The sequence below is a fragment of the Apiospora kogelbergensis genome (assembly GCF_038363985.1).
Source record: "Apiospora kogelbergensis strain CBS 113332 chromosome Unknown utg000001l_segment0_segment0, whole genome shotgun sequence".
In the NCBI taxonomy this organism is placed as follows: Eukaryota; Fungi; Ascomycota; class Sordariomycetes; order Amphisphaeriales; family Apiosporaceae; genus Apiospora; species Apiospora kogelbergensis.
In genome coordinates this window covers 4,442,787-4,463,615 of record NW_027117418.1, presented here as the reverse complement: position 1 = coordinate 4,463,615, position 20,829 = coordinate 4,442,787, and the positions used below count along the sequence as shown (strand labels likewise).

Here is a 20,829-nt window from a genome sequence, read left to right as displayed (position 1 = left end):
GTGCCCTCGAATATGAGGCAGTGGGGGCTTTGGCAATTTAGACAGGTAGGCAACTGCTTGAAAGCTGAAGTCGGGGTGAAGTAGGCAATTAACAGGTCGGAATAATTGTTGGCTGTCTCAGAGGAGGAAAGAGCCAACTAATGGTCGTCATTTTATCTACATGTAACTACATCCTCGACTTGACACCAGCTTCTCCTCAAACGACACTGTAAATACCCCAATAAATAGATACTCATGCTCATTGATTTCTTAGACCAGTTAGCCAACAGCGGCTTTCTCTGATCTGAACATACCTGCTGCTGGCATGTGAGTATTAGGGCTTCTCAGGCAGGAGAACTAGATGCTGTTAGATGACCTTCCAATTGCAAGAGGTTTTTCACGAAGCGTCCCGTAAGAGCCCCTTAAGGTATTGGGAGCTTCCCAGTAGGGATCGTAGCCCATATGACGGAACCATTGCCAAGAGCAACCGAATACATCGAGAGGATCCTAGTTTGAGCCCTGGGGATATCAATGGACTGGTCTTCTACATTACCGGCCCTTTGTGGAAGGATATTGGCGCTATGTCCATCGTGGGCAGTGCGGGCTTGTATGGCTGTCATTATCTCCCTCAATATTCACATTACAATATGTCGAGATGGGTCTGGGCGGTCTGGCGATATTTCGTATCTATACATAATATATGACCGTATGTGTAGTTGTTGTCGGGCAGGAACAAGGGTGGTTACCACAGCTAACTTTATTAAGTGGCACCAGTACCACCCAAAACCGCGAAACCCCCACATGCCACCCATTAAACACAGACGCGCCAAGCCTGCCTGTTCCACGCGTCAAACTGCCATCCTGCTTCCTTCCAGCTTCACCCCACGCGAATTCAGCACTACCTTGGTCGAGATTGCGTACAGCCATGGGTGGTTAGATATTCTGCCTGGAGGCTGCTGTCATACAATTAGCAGCATCGCTCAAGAGACAATCACCAAGGTCAAACTCTCCCAGCCACCGAAATGCCACCTACTACGTCGCGCCGCCGCTCGCGCTCGGTCTACGAGGACGAGGACCAGGACGGCACCCCACCCCTAACCTCAGAATCCGCGAAACGACAGCGACACGGCCGTAGACGACAGGCACTCGAGGACGATGTCGACGAAGAAAATAGTGATGCCAATGAGCCACATGAATCCCTCACACAGACCAATGATTCCTCGAGTCTTCGTGTAAGCGGCACCCCGAACCAAAATGGACAACACGTCATGGAGGAATACCATCCGGGTGCTATTGTGCGTGTCATGGTGGAGGATTTTGTGACGTACGAACATGCGGAATTTCTCCCTGGCCCCAACCTCAACATGGTCATTGGCCCCAATGGAACAGGCAAGAGCTCACTGGTCTGCGCCATCTGCCTCGGTTTGGGATTCCACCCTAGGAATCTGGGGCGTGCTGGCCATGTCGGCGAGTTCGTGAAACATGGCAAGGACTACGCTGTCATCGAAGTCGAACTACAAGCGGATTCCAATAAACGCACCAACCCCATTGTTAGAGTACAGATCTCACGTGAGGATAACGGCAGGAAATGGTGGCTCAATGGCAGAGAGTCCACGCAAAAGGCCGTCCAGAGCTTGACCAAGGAAATGCGCATCCAAATAGACAACCTCTGCCAATTCCTTCCACAAGATAAGGTTGCAGAATTCGCGGGTCTCACCCCCATCGATCTCCTCCACGAGACATTGCGAGCAGCTGCGCCAGAAAAGATGATAGAGGAGCAGGCACAATTGAAGACGTGGCACCAGGAGTACAAGAAGCTCAAGAGCAATGTTGATGCTTCTTCTGACACTCTCAAACAGCTGGAGGGCCGCCAACAGGCCCAGCAAGCCGATGTCGACAGGCTTAAGGAGCGAGAGGCCATTACAGATAGGATCGAAGAGTGGAAGAAAACGCGCATCTGCGCCTCATACGAAGTCGTACGGGTTGCACATCGGGCAGCTAAAACGAAGGTGAAAGACGCAACGGCACGACTGAGACGGCTTGAGAGGGCTAGCGGCCCGGCACTCGAGGCTGTCAGTAGCAAGGAGGACTACCGAGCCAAGATCGAATTAGTCGTAAAGGATCGCGAAAAACGCCTCAAGGATGCCGAGGCTAGGTCTGCTGAGGGTATTGCGGAAATGGAGAATCAAGGCAACGCGATAACACAGAAGAAACGCGAGATCGCCGCAGAGACCGCCTCTCTCCAGGGACCGAGAAAAAGAGAGATTGCAAATGTCAAACAGGCCATAACAGGCCTTCAGGCGAAGTACAAACAAGACCCTCCAGCATTCGTCGCCGGCGAGTGGACTCAAAAAATCGTGAGTTACCACCATTTGGATGTTACCAATCTGATCTACTGACTTGGGCAATAGCGCGCGAAGGAGCATACACAACGCGACATCGCTGAAGAGAAACGCCAAGCCACCACACATAAGGACGATATTCAACGACAGGGGCGCGCTATCATGGACGAAGAGAAAAAACTCAAACAAGATATCGAGCATCTGGATTCGCAAGAAGGACAATTAGTGAGCCAGCTACGGAAGCTCGACCATCATGTCGCCAGAGGTTGGGAGTGGTTGCAGGACCATCGCGACGAATTCGAGGAAGAAGTCTTCGGCCCTCCTATGCTCAACTGCTCGCTGAAAGATAAGCGGTACTCTGACCTGGTCCAGTCCATGCTAGGAAGAAGCGACTTTCTCTGCTTTATTACCCAGACAAGAAAAGACCACCAGAAGCTGAGCGACCAGTTCTATAAAGAAATGAAGTTACGGGTCACCATCAAAACCTGTGTCAATAAGATCGAAGAGTTCCGGCCACCTATGTCAGCCGATGAGGCAAGACAGCTTGGTATTGACGGGTTCGCCATTGATTACCTCGATGGCCCCAGCCCCGTGCTAGCTACACTTTGCTCTGACAGACGCCTGCATGTTTCAGGAGTCGCTCTCCAAGATGTCAACCCTCAACAGTTTAAACAGCTCTTTGAGGGACAAAAGATATCGAGCTGGGCAACGGGATCAACCCGCTTCCAGGTGATTCGAAGAAGGGAGTACGGTCCTGGTGCCGAAACCACCAGCACGAGACAGGTTCGACCAGGTCAATTCTGGACCGACCAACCTGTGGACAATGCCGAGAAAGTCGAGCTTCAAAAGCAACTTGAAGCAAAAGTGGAGGAGAAACAAAAGTTGAGGAAGACCTTTGGGGAAGCTAAAGCCCAGCTAAGCGAACTGGAGGAGAGGGAAAACGCCGTGAAGGAAGAGATTGTAAGTTCCTAGATACGAGCTACTCGATCTCCGCTAACTCCTCCAAGACCCAGCTCAAGCTAGACAAGAGCAAGCTGCAAACAGCACATACCCATTGGTCAGCCTTGCCAGAGAAAATCGGTAAGGGTCATAACTACACACGTATCGCATGGTCACGACTAACCCCAGTAAAGAAACCGAGAAAGCAAAGTTAAAAGCTCAGCAGGACGGTCTGGCAGTATGCCGGTCCCGTATCGCAGAGCTTGCGTCGGAGTTGGACGACTTGTGCAGTGCCAAGGTGCAGGCAGTCCTTCGCCACAAAGAACTTGTGGCACACATACGTGAAGCCCGTCTCGCACTGTTGGATGCCCACATCCGTCTTATTGAGGCCACCTCGGACATACAAGGGCTCAAAGATCGCAATCGTGAAATCACTTCAAACCTTGATAGGACCAGGGATGAGATCAAGAACCACCAGGTAGCCGTCAGAGACCTCCAACAAGAGGCCGAGCAGGTGAGGGATGAGGTCGCAGCCCTTTCAGAGGAAGGGGATAACATCGATATCTATCGCCAGAAAGCAAATGGCAAAACACCAGAAGAAATTGACCAGGAGATTGAGGCTGAACAAGCCAATTTCAGTCTGATTCAGCCGGTCGATCAACAAATCCTGCGCCAGTACGAAAAGCGGAACAAGGAGATCCACGACTACACCAGCAGAAAAGAGGAGCAGACTCGAAAGCTTGAAAAAGTCGGTGGTCAGATCCAGAAGTTGATGCACAAGTGGGAACCCAGTGTTGACCAGCTGGTTTCTCGTATCAATGATGCTTTCAGCTACAACTTCCAGCAAATCAGTTGCGCCGGTGAGGTTGGTGTGCACAAGGAGGAAGATTTCGACCAGTGGGCTATCGAGATTAAGGTCAAATTCCGGTACGTCGCAACTGATCTAACCTTTGTTGGTGTTTTGCAAGAGCTAATGGTGAATCTAGTGAAAACGAAACTCTGCAGCAACTCAATCAGCATCGCCAGTCTGGTGGTGAGCGCGCCGTGTCGACAATTTTCTACCTGATGGCTCTGCAGTCCATGGCGCAAGCCCCTTTCCGTGTCGTGGACGAGATCAATCAAGGTATGGACCCGCGCAACGAGCGCATGGTTCACGAGCGTATGGTCGAGATTGCTTGCCGCGAACACACAAGCCAATACTTCCTCATCACGCCCAAACTCCTGACTGGACTACGGTACGACCCGCGCATGCGCGTCTTGTGTATTGCCAGCGGAGAGCATGTCCCCCCGAGGCACGAGAACTGGATTTCAAGAAGTTGGTGGGTTTGCAGCGTGCTGCTAACGCCGTGAAGGCTTCAGCCTAAGGTTTCCGTGTCTCCTCTGGTCTTCAGCGGCCACACGGAATGGTCTTGATCGGCGGTGGTGATGACTTCGGACTTGTAACAATGAAACCAGCATGGCGTTTGACTAAGGGGCGACTAACTATACGCGGGCTATATTGAGGGATAGGTTAGGAACATACTTCTCTAAAAGCAAAATCCTTTGTGCAAGACACATGTTTAAGGGTCAAATGACACGATGAACTCGAGTCGCTTTCCCATCGACCAACCCGATAATAAACACCTCTTTGATCCACATAATGTCAACCTTGCGCCATGTGACGATTCAATTGGTAAATATTTACCTTCCCAGTCATCTATATCTGCATGTTCTTTTCCCCATCTACATCTCCCGCGGGAAACAATGGCATGGCCGGCTGATCAGGGTATTCTCGCTCTTCGAGCGTCCGGCCTGCGCTTATTAGCGAAGGGGCCCGTACAAACAACCTGCAGTTGCCTGACATGAAACCAATCCCGAAAAAGGAGCACGGCAGGTCCTGTGATTTTCAATCAAATTCTCGAACCGTCCACAGGCATTTCCAGACTTCTCGACACGGTGTTTACTTATTTTATGCTTGCAAGCTATGTTACACCTCGAGATAGAACAGAGGGCTACTGGTCACAATGCTACCGTGTCTTACAGAATCGTATGTGTATTCAACTCTAGTATCATACACGTTGTCACTAGAAACACATTCGAGCTGTTGCCGTTGCCTCCTTTTCCCAGATCCCCTCAGCCCCGCCCCTCAAGTCCACATGTCCACCATACGCTGAGACCACAGTCACAACCGACCACTTACATAGAGGATTTCTTCTTCTTCTCTGCATTAGTGTCGAGAACACCTCCCTCCGGATACTTTGAGACGAGACCTCCCTCAGTAAATTTCGAGGTAACGCTTCCCTTAGTACGTCCTGGGACTGCGCCCTCTTCGGGGTGCTTTGCAACGTCGTCCTGGATTCGGGCGTTTCTCCACGACGCCAAAAATGTAGCCTTCCAATTACCCTCGTGCTCTACCGGCCGCCGGAAGCGAGCCCAGATGGACCGCCGCGCGTCGACGAACCAGATGAGGGCCCAGTAGGACGAGCTAACGAGGCTTAGGGCTAGGCTGACCCAGACGAGCGCGAGCGCGGGGCCGCCGACCCGGGTGCCGATGGTGAGGGCGTTGCCGACGCCGTCGAGGAACGTCTTGATGACGGCGGCGACGGCCGTCGACACGATGGCGCTGACCAGGAGGAAGCCCGGCGCCAGCCCCGCAACGAGCATGTTGCCCAGCGTTAGGAGGCGGGCGCGTGGTAGTGCCAGCGACGCCAGCGAGGCGAGCGCCACGAGGCCCGAGACGACGAGGCCAATGTACAGGAAGGCTGCGTTGGCCGTCGTGGCGGCGAGCAGGGCGGACCCCGTCGTCGAGCCTGTTTCGCTTATCGACGCCAAGAAGGGCAACGAGACGTTGGTGTTGCCTACAACAACGTAGCTGGTAATGTTTGTGGCACCTCCGATAGCTGCAATATCTCAGTTGTCAGTCGAAATTCCACGCGAAGTCAGGTTCATGGGCTGGGGTGACCTCGAATTTGGAAGAGAGAAAGAAAACCCACCATCTCCCACCGTCTTGAAGCCGGGGCACGAGTCGATGTTAATCTTGGAATTGGGATTGTTCGGGTCGGCACGGTTCCCCTTGCAGATATTCTGTAGGTAGATAACATATTCGTCTTCAAGCCCGAGGGAGTCTGTGGCCTCTTTGATGAGCGCATTGACAATGTCCTGTAGCCCGTCGTTGACGTCTGACGTAAGATTATTCACGGCGCCATCCAGTCCCGGTATCAGCCCAGTGATATCGCCGAGGATGGAGCCTGTAGTAGTAGTAGATGAGTTCGCTGTCTTGATCTCGACGAGGTTGGTTCCGACTGCGGATGTGTTCAACTAAATAGTTCATCTGTCAGGGGCTATATCGGGGCAGGTGGATCGTTGTCGTCGCCAGCTGAAAGACGAACATACCGAGAGTAAATAGTATCCCGAGTTTCTTCCTGGCTTAGTTCCAGCGGTGACCAGAACAATGAGAAGCGCGAAAGCTACCGTCGAACAGATGACGGGGATGATGGCGCTAAGCCGTAGCCTTCTTCCTACGGCCATGGCAGGAACCGAAAGCAAGTATGACTATATTCGACAATTGGTATTTGAAGGACTAGGTACTGGACCCAGCTCGTGTCTGTGTTGATATTCCTGATGCTCTAGACGATGGCCGGTATTCTTTGATCCTCTAGTTTGAAGTTGTAATATATCCGAGGCGTCGTTTTTGTTAGTTGCGCATGGAATAGCTAGATGTGTAGAATGCCTTGCTGAGACGACGCAGTCCAATCACTTATATAAGTAGAGACGAAGCAGAACTTCGGTTTATAGAGGGCATCGGAATTGACGTAATGATGTCCAACATAAGGAGATCTGGGCAAACACAGTTTCAACATTGATTTTCTTCTTGTGCGAGTACGGTTTGGCAGCGACCGCCCTTTGGCGGATTGCACGCGCATGGCATATGTCCGTGAGTTTTCATCCCAAAGATGCCCGAGCCGAATACGCACCACCTCTTTCCCGGTCGTCGATTAGGTTCCTTGTTTGTCCGTCTCCAACTGGATATCGTAAAGGACGGGGCTCGATGCACCATGTGCTTGTTGTGAGGGTGCGAAAACCTGGTCTTCGATGGCCCCTTTTTCTTCGAGAGGCTCGTCATCGTCCGTCCCGACTTTGCACTATGAGTGCTGAGCGTGCAGTTGATAGTTCGAGGCTTATACGATGAGTTCTGTCAAACGTTGTATCGCCAGAAACTAGGTTGATGGTCAACCAGCTAACACAGCCACGAAGGCCGCTGCCATGTCACATGGGGCAACCCCCATTTTGTTCCCGCGTCTCGCATTACTATGGTTTCCCTGCACCAGAGATTATGCATCTGGAAAATTTGGAGGCGACCTACTCACAGAACCATTGGAACCGATGCTTGATGAATACAAACATGAGTTCCTGCCAAGAAGATCAGAGTGCTTGAGTTGTCCGTTCATGAGCGCCTTCGAAAACACCTTGAATACTCGGCGAGCATCGTAAGGAAGCTCGTGTGTAGTCGTGGGTGGGTTAACCAGAGTATTTCACGAAACATGCCTTGGCCAAGCACCGTCCGGATCCGACACGATACGCTATGCGCTGTATGCCATACCACCGGGCTGGGACGCCGGCGTGACTTTTGATCTTCCCGATGGATTCTGCCGCCGGTGCTCGGTTTGGTAACTTGCAGTACGCTAGAATCACCCAGATGGCTATTGTTGTTGTTGGATTGGATTGCCTGTTTGGGCAAGCCGCGTAAGTCGTGTCACCCAGGAGGCCGCCGTCGCTTGTTTTCTTGCTCTGTCGCTCCCCGCAAACCCGCCTGCCGCCAGTCGTGCACATTCCCGATTAAGCACGTTAGCTGAAAGCTTGATCCCCCCCCCCCTAAGCCCCAAGCCCCTCCCTCCATCCCATTAAACTGACTTGCGCTCAACTACAAACACGCCTTCTCACCCTGGCAAGGGAAATATCACGCACCCCGCGGGCCATGCCGGAAGCGGTGCGCGAATTTCCTGCACCATGTTGGTGCGATTGATTTGGCTAGCAAGCACCGCCTGCTCCTCTCTCTCCTGCTCACTCAAATGTGCAGCAGGCAGGTAAGCCCCTGTTCATTCACTGGATTGCTCCCCCGAGGGCCCAAGGCTCCCGCAAGAATGGCACAATGCTGACTGCATGTGATGGACGGAAGATGACCCTGCGTCGGCCCGCGCCTCCTCACACTGTGCCTTGGGCTCAAGTTGCCAGACACTCGACAGTATGGCATCCTGTTTTGACATCTGGTTCCCAGACACTCTCGCGATCAACACATCCACAACCATTGCCAGGCTCTTGGGTCAAGCGGTGAAAGTATGTAGTATATAATAGACCAATGCCACTGCCCACCACGAGAAAGAACAGAAAGGTGCCATTGACTCGTCCTGTCCCCTACTTCTGTCCCGCTAGCTGTGTTGCCTTATTGTACAAGGAAACTCACATCCGAGCCAAAACCCAAACACAGTCGTCACTTACAGGTCTAGAGAGCGCAAAAAGAATGGACGAGGAAAACCTCAAATCCCCTGCCGTCGACCGCATTCGCTTCGATGATGGAGAAACTTCACGCCCGGCCCGCGGTCCCCTACGCAGGGCTCACTCAAGCGGCTCCATGTCCATACGAAGTGTGCGATCACGACGCGAGGTTGAGCCGGCCGTTTTGCTACCCGTTCAATATCGTACCGTGTAAGCTCCTCCAGGCCTCGTCGTCACCCTCGTCCGATCGCTAGTCTGGCATCTATATCTATACTTGGCAACCGCATATCATTAACAACCACTCCAGCTCCTTCCAAATCGAAGAGTCCAAGGCCAAGGATGTCGCCGAGCTCTCAAAAGCGAAAGATAATGCTGCCAAGGGTCGATACCCATATACAATCTCAAGTATAGCTTTCAAAACTCCCGGCTAACATGTCGGTGCAGAGCTATCGGCCCTTGAATGGCACACCATCACGACTGAGGAGGCACTCCGTCGCCTCAGCTCCTCAATGACACAGGGTCTTTCGGATGATCAGGTTGCCAGGAGGCTACGGGACTTCGGCCGGAATGCCCCTACGCCTCCTAAGTCTAATTCCATACAGAAGTATCTAGGCTACATGTTCAAAGGTTTCGGGCCCATCTTGCTCGTCGGCTCTATCCTTGTCTTCATCTCCTGGAAGCCGCTAGGCGAACCCAGCCCTGCAATTGCCAACCTGGTAAGTCGTATGGTGACGCGAGTTTATTCAGAACCGAGTTAACATATACTTAGGCTCTGGCCATTGTTTTGCTGGCTGTCTTCTTCATCCAAGCGGCTTTCAACATGTGGCAAGATTGGTCTTCGTCCCGCGTGATGAAGTCGATCACTGGCATGCTGCCTGGGAATACCACCGTCGTGCGCGAGAACAAACAGCAGTCTCTACCCGCTTCAGAGCTCGTGCCGGGCGACATCGTATATATCAAGGCCGGTGACAAGCTCCCCGCCGACGTCAGATTCCTTCAGGTCTCTAGTGACGCCAAATTCGACCGATCCATCCTGACTGGAGAGTCGGCGCCTCTAGCGGCGGCGGTGAACTCTACCGACGACAACTACCTCGAAACACGTTGCATTGGCCTCCAGGGCACTCACTCCACGGCTGGCTCATGTGTTGGTTTGGTTGTCAACACGGGTGATCGTACCGTCTTCGGTCGCATCGCTAACTTGACCAACGAGCCCAAAACTAAAATGACGACTCTTGAACGCGAAATCCTGTATTTTGTTGTCATCATCTGCTCGATCATGGTGACAATGATCACTATTGTGCTAGTCGTCTGGTAAGGCCACTCCAGGCATATTTCCACAACATCGTAATGCTGACGAGATTTTCAGGGGTGCTTGGCTGAAGAGAGATCACCCAGCTTGGATCTCTGTGCCGACTCTCATTGTGTCGTGTGTCAGTGTCGCGATTGCTTTCATCCCAGAAGGCCTCCCCATCGCCCTGACCGCCGGCTTGACCATCACCGCCAACATCATGCGAAAGAACAGTGTACTGTGCAAGTCACTGAAGACCGTAGAGACGCTGGGTTCTGTTTCCGTAGTGTGCTCGGACAAGACAGGGACTTTAACTCAGGTCAGCATTACCCGCCCCCTTCTCTCGCACTCATTCGCTCATTTTATTAGAACCGCATGACTGTTATGGACTGTACCATTGGCAACCATACAGTCAATCAGGACACCGCACGAGAAGAGCTCAACGTGAGCGGAACCCCGGTCGTCACCGGCATCATCACAACTGGCGTTGACCAAGTCCGAGCCATCGCAGGTCTATGTAATGCAGCCGAGTTCGATGCGGCTACCAGCAGTTTTCCGCTCGAGGAGCGGCGTATCCACGGCGATGCTACCGACCAAGCTATTCTTCGATTCTCTGAAAGTCTTGGTTCCGTACAGCGCCTGCGTCAGAGCTGGCAAAGGACATATGATTTGGCATTCAACTCGAAGAACAAATACATGATCCGAACCTTTTCCATGTTCAAGGATGACCTCTTGTCGACCACCTTACCTCAAGCCGAGGCTGAAGCCTTCGGGCCGGAGGATACGTATGCTGTGACCAACAACCAGTGAGATTGCACCGCAAGAATGTTCGCTAACATCGGCTACTAGGCTTCTAACCATCAAGGGGGCCCCTGACGTGTTAATTGGTCGCTGCACCCACTACACCACCAACGCCGGGGATGCTCATCCCTTTGATTCGGATATGAGAGCTACGGTTGAACAGCTGAAGAATATCTACAGCAGTCAGGGGAAGCGGTGCATCCTCTTGGCCCGCAAGGTCGTCCGCAAGGCCGACGTCCCACACCAGACCGGTACAATCCAGTTCGAGGACGCCATGTTTGAGCAGGCCAAGATTGGGCTGACCCTTGTTGGCCTCCTTGCCATCGTCGACCCGCTGCGGCCTGAGATTCGCTCCGTCGTGTCCACCCTAAGAGGGGCAGGGATTCGTTTCTTCATGGTAAGCCAGGTTACTTTCGATCCGTTGAGTTTTCGCATGTTTGTCCCATGCTGATGCCTGGTCCAGGTTACCGGTGACTTCGCCTTGACTGCTCTCGCCATTGCCCAAGACGCCGGTATCGTCAGCACTCCAACCCCTTTAGTCCACAGTGTATCCGCTCTGCCCCGCGAGGCCTCCCCCTCGAGCGAGATCTCCGAGGACAAGGCCTCGTCCTCGGCATCGCGGATCTCGATCGTGCTCAGCGGGCCCGAGCTTCTAACGCTCAATGAGCACCAGTGGCGGGTCCTGACCGAGTACGAGGAGATCGTCTTTGCTCGCACCACACCCGAGCAGAAGCTCCGCATCGTCCATGAGTTCCAGAAGACCGAAGTCGTGGCTATGACAGGTGATGGCGTCAACGACGCCCCCTCCCCTAAAGGCCGCGGACATCGGTATCGCAATGGGTGGCGGCTCCGACATCGCCATCGAGGCCGCTGACATGGTTTTACTCGACTCCTTCTCGTCAGTCGTCGAGGCCGTCCAGTACGGCCGTGTTGTCTTTGATAACCTCAAGAAGGTCATCTGCTACCTGCTGCCTGCCGGCTCCTTCGCCGAGTTCTGGCCTGTGATGACGAACGTGCTGTTCGGGCTGCCGCAGATCCTGTCTTCGTTCCTCATGATCATTATCTGGTGAGTTCGTCCCCCGTTAGCTTGATGTACATCACGTGAATACTGATGTTCATGCCATGATAGCTGCTTCACTGATTGCGCTGCGGCCACGGTTCTGTCCTACGAGAAGCCCGAGGCTGACGTGCTGCTCCGCAAGCCACGAAACGTCAAGAAAGACCGTCTGGTTAACTGGCAGCTCGTCACTATGGCCTACGGCGTGCTTGGCGTCATCGAGACCCTTGCCTCTTTCACTATGGCCTACTGGTACCTCGAGCGCAACGGTATCCCGTTCCGCGTGCTTTGGTTTAGCTTCGGCGTTCTGCCCGACTGGATCGACCCGGACTATTATGCTCAGCGGATCAACGAGGCCTCGTCTATTTATTTCGTCAACCTTGTCGTCATGTAAGTGCACCCCTTCCTACTTTTATCCCACTGCTGCCGTCTGTTGTGACGAGGAACTAATGAAAGGGACCATGTTGTACAGGCAATGGTTCAACCTTATGGCTATCCGCACACGCCGCTGGAGTATCTTCCAGCATCCGCCTGCCTTCAACAAGGCCACTCAGAACCTGGCCCTCTTCCCCGCCATCGCTTTTGCGCTGGTTATGGCCATCTTCTGGCTTTATGTGCCAGTTTTCCAAAAGCAGCTCGGCACATCCATGGTGCCCGCCGAGCATTACTTTCTCCCAATGGCATTTGGCATGTTCATCCTTTTCATGGACGAAGGGCGCAAGTTTATGATCCGCAAATACCCCAACGGCTTGCTTGCCAAGGCTGCTTGGTGACGAGGACAAAGCATTAAGGTGATTTATGGAAACGTGCTTATTTTCTTCGTTTCCGAGTCTTTAATCAAGACTTTCAAGTTTATTCGGTTATACCCGGTGGGCCATGCATAGCAAGCGGAGTATACATGTACACGGCATTGGAGTTATATTCGTCAGAAAAGACATGAAGTGCATTATTCATTCAGAATACATATGATTACACAATTTTCTTTCAAAGCGCCACTCAACCAAGCCCTAGTAGGCTGGTCTGTTCATCCAATCCTTGATTTTATCCGTCATGCTCCCCGTGCTACCACGGCGGCTCGGGGCGTGGTCGACACGGGCCACGGCGTCACATTTCCCCTTGGAGGGGATTCTCGACGGGGCAACACGGTTGGTCCGACCTTTAGGTTATTGATATGCTTGATCAGCTGTGCTCTTCCCTTTCATTAGGAGGTTGAGGCACCGATGGCGAGTAGATGGTGGGAATTATCGAGCTCTTTGCTTACAGTACCAATCTCCCCGACCGGCGTCGTTGATGATCTCGTTGTACTTCTCCTTTGCCTTCAGGTATGCCTTCGACATAGTGACGGGCTGCGGAGAGATATGTACTCGTAGATGTTAGATATGTTCGATGTGTTTATTTCGTAACTCGAGTTTGTTCGTAGAGCTGGATGGTTCGTTCTGCAAAGAGAAGAGAAGCAACAGGAAGAAAGGATGAGATGGAGATTGGCAGGGAAACCAGACCATATACGTCCTGTCCTATCCCCCTCTCCTTCTCTCTGTTTGCGTCGCGCAGACGATCTCGCACGGGTCTGCTGACAATTTGGAGTCAACCCCTCTCTCTGATATCAGACGGCCGATCGACGTTTACCCCATGGGGAAACAGAAAGTCTATTTGGTGTCGATCGACTGCATGCAAGCCTGAGCGAAGCTGCATAGTTTGTGTTTCTACGTCATTTCCCCCAAAGTCGAAACGGGGGTACCATCGGTTGGACTGCCTTTCGTGTCAGACACCAAGCGAGGTCGAGAAAGAGGCAATGCCCATCTACAGTGATATGGCATGGAAGAATTACGGCATAAATTGATTGGCCATTACGGTCATGCCAAGCCTCGAAACAGACAGACCAGTATTTCATAACGTTGTATATTCATTGAGCATATGTACACCCTTAGAAATGGCATCCGGATGTGGCAGACCCCATGCGCCGTGATTATATAAACAAGAAACAAGATACCTACCCACCTATCCGTTTCGACCCAATTCTTACCGTACAGTGTTGTCACATATATACATATATACCTACACATATCGTACATAGATAAATACTTAGATGAAGTTGGCCTGGAGTTTGATGCTCTCTAGCGCCTTCTCGATGCAGGCGAGGCAGTTGTCTGACCCATAGGTATCACACTGACACGACGCCTGGGGCGCACATGTGTAGCGGTCGCCCGGTGTACGGACGCGAACCAACATGGGGGCGCCGAGCGGCATTCACGGATGTAGGCTTCGACGGGTACACCGCGCTCGCGGAAGTAAGCTTCAGTGCAATCTGCGCAGTTTGGGAGCCGGCCCGTCTGGCCGTGTTTGGTACAGCTCGTGAAGATATCGCGGGCGGGCAGCGGCGGCGGCACGGGGATCGACTTGTGGCTGGGCGAGCGGACGTGACTTATGTATCCCGTGCTAGAGGCATGCGACGGTACCGCCATGACGAAGTAGGTTTCGCTTTTTCGCCAGCAGGGTTTCTTGGGTGCCGCGTTAAGCGTGACTTGGCGCTGCAGGTTTTCCTCGTTGCAAGGAGGCAGGAGCGTCTGCTTGGTCTGGGTGTTATTGATCCTACTGCCGGTGTGGCGGTACAAGGTCAAAATCTTTGCTCCCGCGTGTGGTCGACCCCTGAAGGAGACAGGACCCAAACTCAACCGCCCGGGCAGATCCGACAGGTCTTCAGGCCCGGGGCTATTCCTAGAGCATTCGCTGCCAGTGTAATCGGAGCTGAGGGCGCCGTCGGCGGCGAGGTTAAAGCTGTCGAAGCTTGGCTGCTGCCTCGGGGCGACGGCGACCATGGGCGACTGCTGGGCGAGCTTCCTCCGCTTGTTGGCGCTGGTGAAGACGGCTTCGATCGGTATTATGTCGGCGTCTACCCTTTTCCCAGCGTAGTCATTGTCTTCCTTCCATTTTAAGTAATTACGGACGTACTTGGGGTCATTGACGTGATAGGGGAAAAATCGGTAGGTGCATTTGGTACAAAGCCCGTATCGGTCTCTCTTCTCCTTCTTTGGCTTACATTTGGTGATTACCTGCCCCAGGCATAGAAAGTTCTCCGTCCTCCAGCTCGCCTTCCAGCACAAGACCCTGGTCTTGGACCGATGCAAACAAGCCGTATACTTGTATGTCTTTACCTTACAGTCGCACATGATGGCTGTGCGGGGGGTTGTGTGTGTGTGTATATGTATATATAGAATTTTGCTAGAGAGACTGAGAAGGGAAATAGCTCTCTAGAAGAGTTGAACCTGTCAACTAGTATAGAAGATTTGCTGTGGACTGATGGACTGATGGACTGATGAACTGAATATACTGAAGCTCAACCAACAGGGGTGCGCAACAGGGCTTTTGTACAACAGGGCGCTCATTGTTGTTAAGAAGAAACAACGACACCCAGGATGAAAGACCCCTTGTCAACCGCATAGTGTTTTGGTTCACAACGCAGCCTCTTTCAAGGCCGCTGTTCGTGTAGCTAACCAGTGCGGTCGCCTTCCGCCTTTGTGTGTAACTGGCATGGAATGGACTGAGAATTGTTGTTGCCGATTGAGTCACCCCGGCAGTCCAGTCGCAGCCAGTGATCCCTGCAGCCCGTTTAATGCTTGTTTAATCGATAAACGAGCTCCCGGGCTTATCGACCCCACCATATCATCATCGCCATCATCACCATCATTGCAGTCCAGATTGCGACAGGAAACTTGACCACTTTCTCGCACTCGCTTCCCAAAATCCCCTGCCCAGCTACTCTACAGGAAATGGACAACAAGACAGACGACATCCTGCGGCGACCGCTCTACGGTATGTGTTTTGCGACAGGCTCATACCGTCTACCAGCCCAAGCGAGATTCTCCCCTCCCACTGACGACTACATGCCACAATAGTTTATGATCTGCCTTCCGAAGTGCTCAGCACTCTAGAGTTCAAGGAATCCCCAGCCGAAGCGCCCGAAGCCCTTCCATTGGATCCCACGCCTACTCCCGACACATCAAACTCCTTGTCCAACGACAATCTCACTGGTGCCCAAAGCTGTTCTCTATGCGCCCTTGCCTTCACTTCTGTCGACGATCAGCGCAGCCACCAAAAATCCGATCTGCACCATTATAACCTCAAGCAGAAGCTGCGCGGCAACAAACCCGTCACGGAAACCGATTTCGAGAGTCTGATTGGCAACCTGGATGAGAGTCTGTCTGGTTCGGATTCCGACGAGTCGGATGAGGAAGACGACAAACCAGAGAGCACCCTCACGGCCCTGTTGAAGAAACAGGCAACCCTGGCTAGTCGGAGCGCCAATACCGTAGGCGTGAATCAGGATGAAGAAGAGGGTTCTGTCAGAAAGAAGCCTCGGGGAGGAGCGGGAGCGCGCCGATGATATGGTTCAGCTCTCCTCTTCTTCCACCAAACAATTACTTCGGCCTGTACCGCGCCATTCTCACGCCCGAACAAGCTCGTAACGAGAGCGAGGTGGTAGAAGTCCTCAAGAGGAAGCAGTTGGCTCCTATCCCGGCTCCGAAGCCCAACCCCGATGGGCATGCCATGTCGGCTGCGTACAAGGGACCTCATATCTTCATGTGTATGATTGGAGGAGGCCATTTCGCCGCCATGGTGGTTTCACTTCCGCCAAGGCAAACGAAGCACGCTTCGACAGGCCCTCTAAATAAGGAGGCCACCGTCTTGGCACACAAGACCTTCCACAGGTACACTACGAGACGGAAGCAAGGTGGTTCGCAATCGGCCAACGACAATGCCAAGGGAAACGCGCACTCAGCAGGTTCCAGTATACGCCGATACAATGAACAGGCTCTGGTTGAGGATGTCCGCCAGTTACTCCAGGAATGGAAGGGTCTTCTTGACACATCTGATCTACTATTTATACGAGCAACCGGCGCCACAAATCGAAGGACTCTTTTCGGACCTTACGATGGGCAGGTGATGAGGGCTAACGACCCGAGAATACGGGGTTTCCCTTTCAGCACGCGACGGGCGACACAGAACGAGTTGATGCGATGCTTTATCGAGTTGACTCGGCTGAAGGTCCGGGAGTTTGATCCCAATCAAGTTGCTAAACCCCAAGAGGAGACCCAGACAAAGAATGCCGCTTCCAAACCGGCGAAACCAGTCACGCCTAAGTTGTCCGAGGAAGAAGAAACCGCTCTGCTCCACACAAATCAGCTGCAGGCCTTTGTCCGGAGATCGAAGCTGCCAGCGCTACTTTCCTATCTAAAGAACAATCATGTCAAGGCCGATTTCATATTCCAACCTGCTGACTCGCAACAAAATCACCACGCGCCTACTCCTTTACACCTTTCAGCCAGCCAGAACACCGCACCACTGGTATCCGGGCTGCTACTGAAAGCCGGCGCAGACCCCACGCTCAAGAACAAAGAGGGGAAAACGCCATTCGAACTTGCGGGCGACCGGGCCACGCGTGATGCGTTCCGGGTAGCCCGCGATGAGCTGGGCGAGCAGAAGTGGGACTGGGGGTCTGCCAAAGTGCCTCCGGCCATGAAGCGAGCCGAGGCTGAGAAGCGGGAAGAGCGCGAACGAAGAGAGATAGAGAGTAAAGAGTCGGAAAGAAAGAAGGCTGAAGAAGCCCGGCTCAAGCTGGAGGGCCCGAAGGTCGTGGAAAGGACATCCAAAACCAAGGGCATCTTGGGAGGCGGGGTGCAGAAAACGGCACAAGAAAAGCGTGAGGATGAGGCTAGGGGGCTGACTCCCGAACAAAAGATGAGGCTCGACCGGGAGAGACGGGCGAGAGCTGCCGAGGAGAGAATCAAGCGGATGCAAGGGGGTAGCTAATGACGAAGACTTACGTAGACCAAACACAATACCTTGGGGCTTTGAGTCCCCGACATGTCGCTGGCAGTGAACCAATGACGGGTTACAGAAGATGTCCCAAACGACAAGTTGTAGCTAGCTGCCTATACTTACGACCTGAAGAGATAGGGGCACTCACTACACTCCCGTTCGCCATGCCCAACTATCTTTGGCGTGAGGACAGTACCTATCAGCGATTCCTGGATGGCTTCGACATACTCTCCCGCTGATCACTGTTTCGAGAATGACCATCGACATTTCAGGCAGCTAACCCTCGACCACTGCAGGTAAATGAACACGAGTACACCAACTCGTCCAGACCCTGTATCGATACCACCAAGACTGCACCCGCAACATTCATGGACTCACCCGGCCAGGGCTCTTCCGGTTTGCTCCACGATGTCGAATCACTCCCACCACAAGCAATCCCCCAAGCCTCCTTACAAGTCAATTCAAGGAGGGGAGATCCCTCTATCTAGATGAATATGCCAATCTAACCCTTATACGGACGGAGCCGTATAGATTCAGCGCTCGGTGACGCAAAATGAGTCAATTTGTTCTATCCCGTCTGCGCCTCCTATCCTTACGAAAGACAGCCATGATCGTACCCCATGGCAAGTTAAATGAATCCCTGATCGAAAGCAGTTCAGCGGTGTACGGTCATCTATGCCTCATAAAGGCTTTTTGCAAGGAATTTAATCAAAACCGCCATCCGAACCTTCTCCCGGGAGCGAGCAATGCAGGCTACCAACAAGCATGTCGATCCTCCCTTACATTCCCTCAAAGCCGTTGTCCTTCGGGCTGTTCGCAGGAACCGGCCCCCAAATTTGGAGAGCGAGTCAAGAATAGATTCTCACCCGCCACTGCCTCCTTCGTCTCTCCACTCTCGGCTGTTGGAAGAACACGCATACATACGCATAGCACATAGAGTGAGAGAAGGGGGCGGAGTTTGGAAAAGGAAACTCATGTTGATTACTTCCAAATGCACTTTGTTCGCGGCCGACTCGCGAGTCGCGGTGTGAACCGCACTGTTATCCCGACTTGGATGCACGCATACGGTTGTGAATACACCCAATGGGATCTTAGCTTGACTCGGGAAAAGGAGACTTCCTTACTTCTTTCTTTATACAGGCCATGTGGAGGGAAGCAGTCGGATTAGAGATGATGGCCGCATTTCCCCCTTCCCCGAGATGAGCCAGTCGTGGCGGGCTATGTTCGTAGCTACTATGTATGTACTGCGTTATGCGAAACATGCATGCAATTTTGCTGCAGCTGTTATGTGGCTTTTCTAACCGTTTGCTTCTTTTGCTTACCCGTCTGGCAAGCCGCGGGGCACTACGATCCATGTAGCTGGGCGCCTACTGCGTGTGATATCTCAAGCCAAGTCCCGTTGGCTGTGGTGGTGGATGATGCCGTTTGGCGCCGGTAGTAGTTCAGGTGACGAGGTTCTTCTTCGGCGGTTGGAGGGTTTTGCTGAAGAATGGCCCCAAGACATGCGTGCGCATGGTAACCGCCAACCTGCCACCCCGCGCTCCTATGCACTTATATCACAACCGTTGCAATGGCAATCTTACCGCGAACGTATGCCTTTAAGTGGCGAGCTCGTCCGATCGCCGCTCGAGGGGCAGCCCGACAAAGGCTTCTGTTTCCTCCCCTCTCTGATTCTCTAATCTACCAGGGACGGGGCGAAATGGCTCTGGACCGGTTGCCGATGTAACTCTCTGTGCAGGTCCTGAGAACACGAGAGAGCCGTCTCCGTTGAGGATGTTACCTGAAACTCCGCAAAACGGAGGGTGACAAGGGTAGAAGAACCCCTGCCTGGCCGGTACCTGAAATGCTACGATACATCATCATCCATGTGCATTTCTTCAAGAGGGAAAAGCCTGCCCACAGGCCACCCACCGGCAAGGGCGTTTGGACCTGTTCTTTTACGCACACACATTTCGGCGTCCGAATACCTACGTAGACCGGGATGGCCTGATTGGACGGGCTAATGTAGAGCTTTTGTCTTAGACTGACGACGACGATATATGAGCGGTGGTACGTACGTATACCGATTTCTAGCTCTTTTTGGGGCAATTGGCTGCCAAAGCCCTACGTCTACTGGTTGGAATGTGATTTCGTTTATATCCTTCGTTTCATTGTTTTCTCTACTGGCGACCGAGCAGCAGCTGGGTTCGAGGCATGAGAAGAAGGAAAAGCCGAGGATGCTGTTGATCGTTTATGGGTCGTCGAGTCCCCCCCGTTTTTCCCACGAGGAACCCCTTATGCGATGGAGTTGGTTCGGATCGGAGAATTATGCACGCTCTCTTGGGAGTTTATCACTTGTTAGTTGTGTATATATGCAAACGGGCTAGCTCAGGGGCATGGTTTGTGGCGCCGGAGACATAACCGTTAACAGATGCTAGGTTCTGGTAAAGAAACAAGAAATGTGACGGTAACAGTAACGGTGGGAAGCAATGGAATCGGGTGGTGGTCGCATACGCGTAGTATAGCGCTTCGGGAATTGAAATCCCCATAGTGGGACGAGGGGATGGCAACCTGGTCTTGTGATCAGTCTACATACTCTTCCTGAGGACAGCCCTTCAGACCCGGAGGGTGCAATTCCAGCATAATCATTTCACCATGAACGAAGTCGACAGCCTTGACTTCTTCTGCCTAGGTGCCTTTTTTGGACCCAAGGCGATATGATCTTAATGCAGTGGATCCGAATCGAGGCTTAGCGACGGGAGAACCGGGGCCTGGAATACGGACTGCTCGAGCATCTCGGTTCCATGCCGAGAGATTTGATGATCACTTGGTCTGGCCCATCGAGAGGGAGGTGGCTGATGGCTGAACGCACAGTCCCATGGACGGAGATGAGCTCTCAACATGTCAAGTGGCGATGATTCAATAGGACCTCGCCAAAGAGTTTGATGGGCAGAACGACCATTACAAGCTTGCCAACTCGGAAGAGGCGGTAGCTAAAGAAAAGGTCTGTGGCCCGCCCAATGTTAACGGTATGTACACAGATACATACAGGAAGAGCCCCATATCCCACTTTCTGGATGACTCGCACGATCCAGGCGAGAGTCCCTCAGGCCCGGGTGCACGACGAACGGTCCAAAAGGCTCGATGGGTGAGTG

General features: G+C 52.8%; 6 protein-coding genes across 6 annotated transcripts; 3 read left to right on the top strand and 3 right to left on the bottom strand.

The window, feature by feature from the left end:
* Positions 1–1,001: 1,001 nt before the first annotated feature.
* Positions 1,002–4,577, top strand: PG998_001413 (structural maintenance of chromosome (SMC); the record flags this gene model as incomplete). Its single annotated transcript, XM_066868231.1, has 5 exons — positions 1,002–2,336; positions 2,391–3,281; positions 3,329–3,401; positions 3,455–4,187; positions 4,247–4,577. Coding segments are annotated over 5 exons (3,363 nt in total), but the record flags the coding sequence as incomplete, so codon positions are not given.
* An 858-nt stretch (positions 4,578–5,435) lies between these two features.
* Positions 5,436–6,767, bottom strand: PG998_001412 (uncharacterized protein; the record flags this gene model as incomplete). The annotated part of the gene is made up of 3 exons (XM_066868230.1): positions 5,436–6,139; positions 6,233–6,557; positions 6,633–6,767. The coding sequence occupies 3 exons, from the start codon at positions 6,765–6,767 to the stop codon at positions 5,436–5,438; spliced, it is 1,164 nt and encodes a 387-aa protein (XP_066736645.1).
* A 1,990-nt stretch (positions 6,768–8,757) lies between these two features.
* PG998_001411 (uncharacterized protein) lies at positions 8,758–12,651 on the top strand (the record flags this gene model as incomplete). The annotated part of the gene is made up of 11 exons (XM_066868229.1): positions 8,758–8,942; positions 9,040–9,137; positions 9,177–9,448; positions 9,502–10,043; positions 10,099–10,339; positions 10,390–10,826; positions 10,870–11,218; positions 11,285–11,590; positions 11,637–11,887; positions 11,951–12,268; positions 12,351–12,651. The coding sequence occupies 11 exons, from the start codon at positions 8,758–8,760 to the stop codon at positions 12,649–12,651; spliced, it is 3,300 nt and encodes a 1,099-aa protein (XP_066736644.1).
* Positions 12,652–12,885: 234 nt separating this feature from the next.
* PG998_001410 (uncharacterized protein) lies at positions 12,886–13,215 on the bottom strand (the record flags this gene model as incomplete). Its single annotated transcript, XM_066868228.1, has 2 exons — positions 12,886–13,034; positions 13,140–13,215. The coding sequence occupies 2 exons, from the start codon at positions 13,213–13,215 to the stop codon at positions 12,886–12,888; spliced, it is 225 nt and encodes a 74-aa protein (XP_066736643.1).
* A 745-nt stretch (positions 13,216–13,960) lies between these two features.
* On the bottom strand, positions 13,961–15,045 carry PG998_001409 (uncharacterized protein; the record flags this gene model as incomplete). The annotated part of the gene is given in 2 exon segments (XM_066868227.1): positions 13,961–14,056; positions 14,068–15,045. The coding sequence occupies 2 exon segments, from the start codon at positions 15,043–15,045 to the stop codon at positions 13,961–13,963; spliced, it is 1,074 nt and encodes a 357-aa protein (XP_066736642.1).
* Positions 15,046–15,645: 600 nt separating this feature from the next.
* Positions 15,646–17,686, top strand: PG998_001408 (VMS1-like protein; the record flags this gene model as incomplete). Its single annotated transcript, XM_066868226.1, has 3 exons — positions 15,646–15,688; positions 15,772–16,184; positions 16,223–17,686. The coding sequence occupies 3 exons, from the start codon at positions 15,646–15,648 to the stop codon at positions 17,684–17,686; spliced, it is 1,920 nt and encodes a 639-aa protein (XP_066736641.1).
* Positions 17,687–20,829: the final 3,143 nt, after the last annotated feature.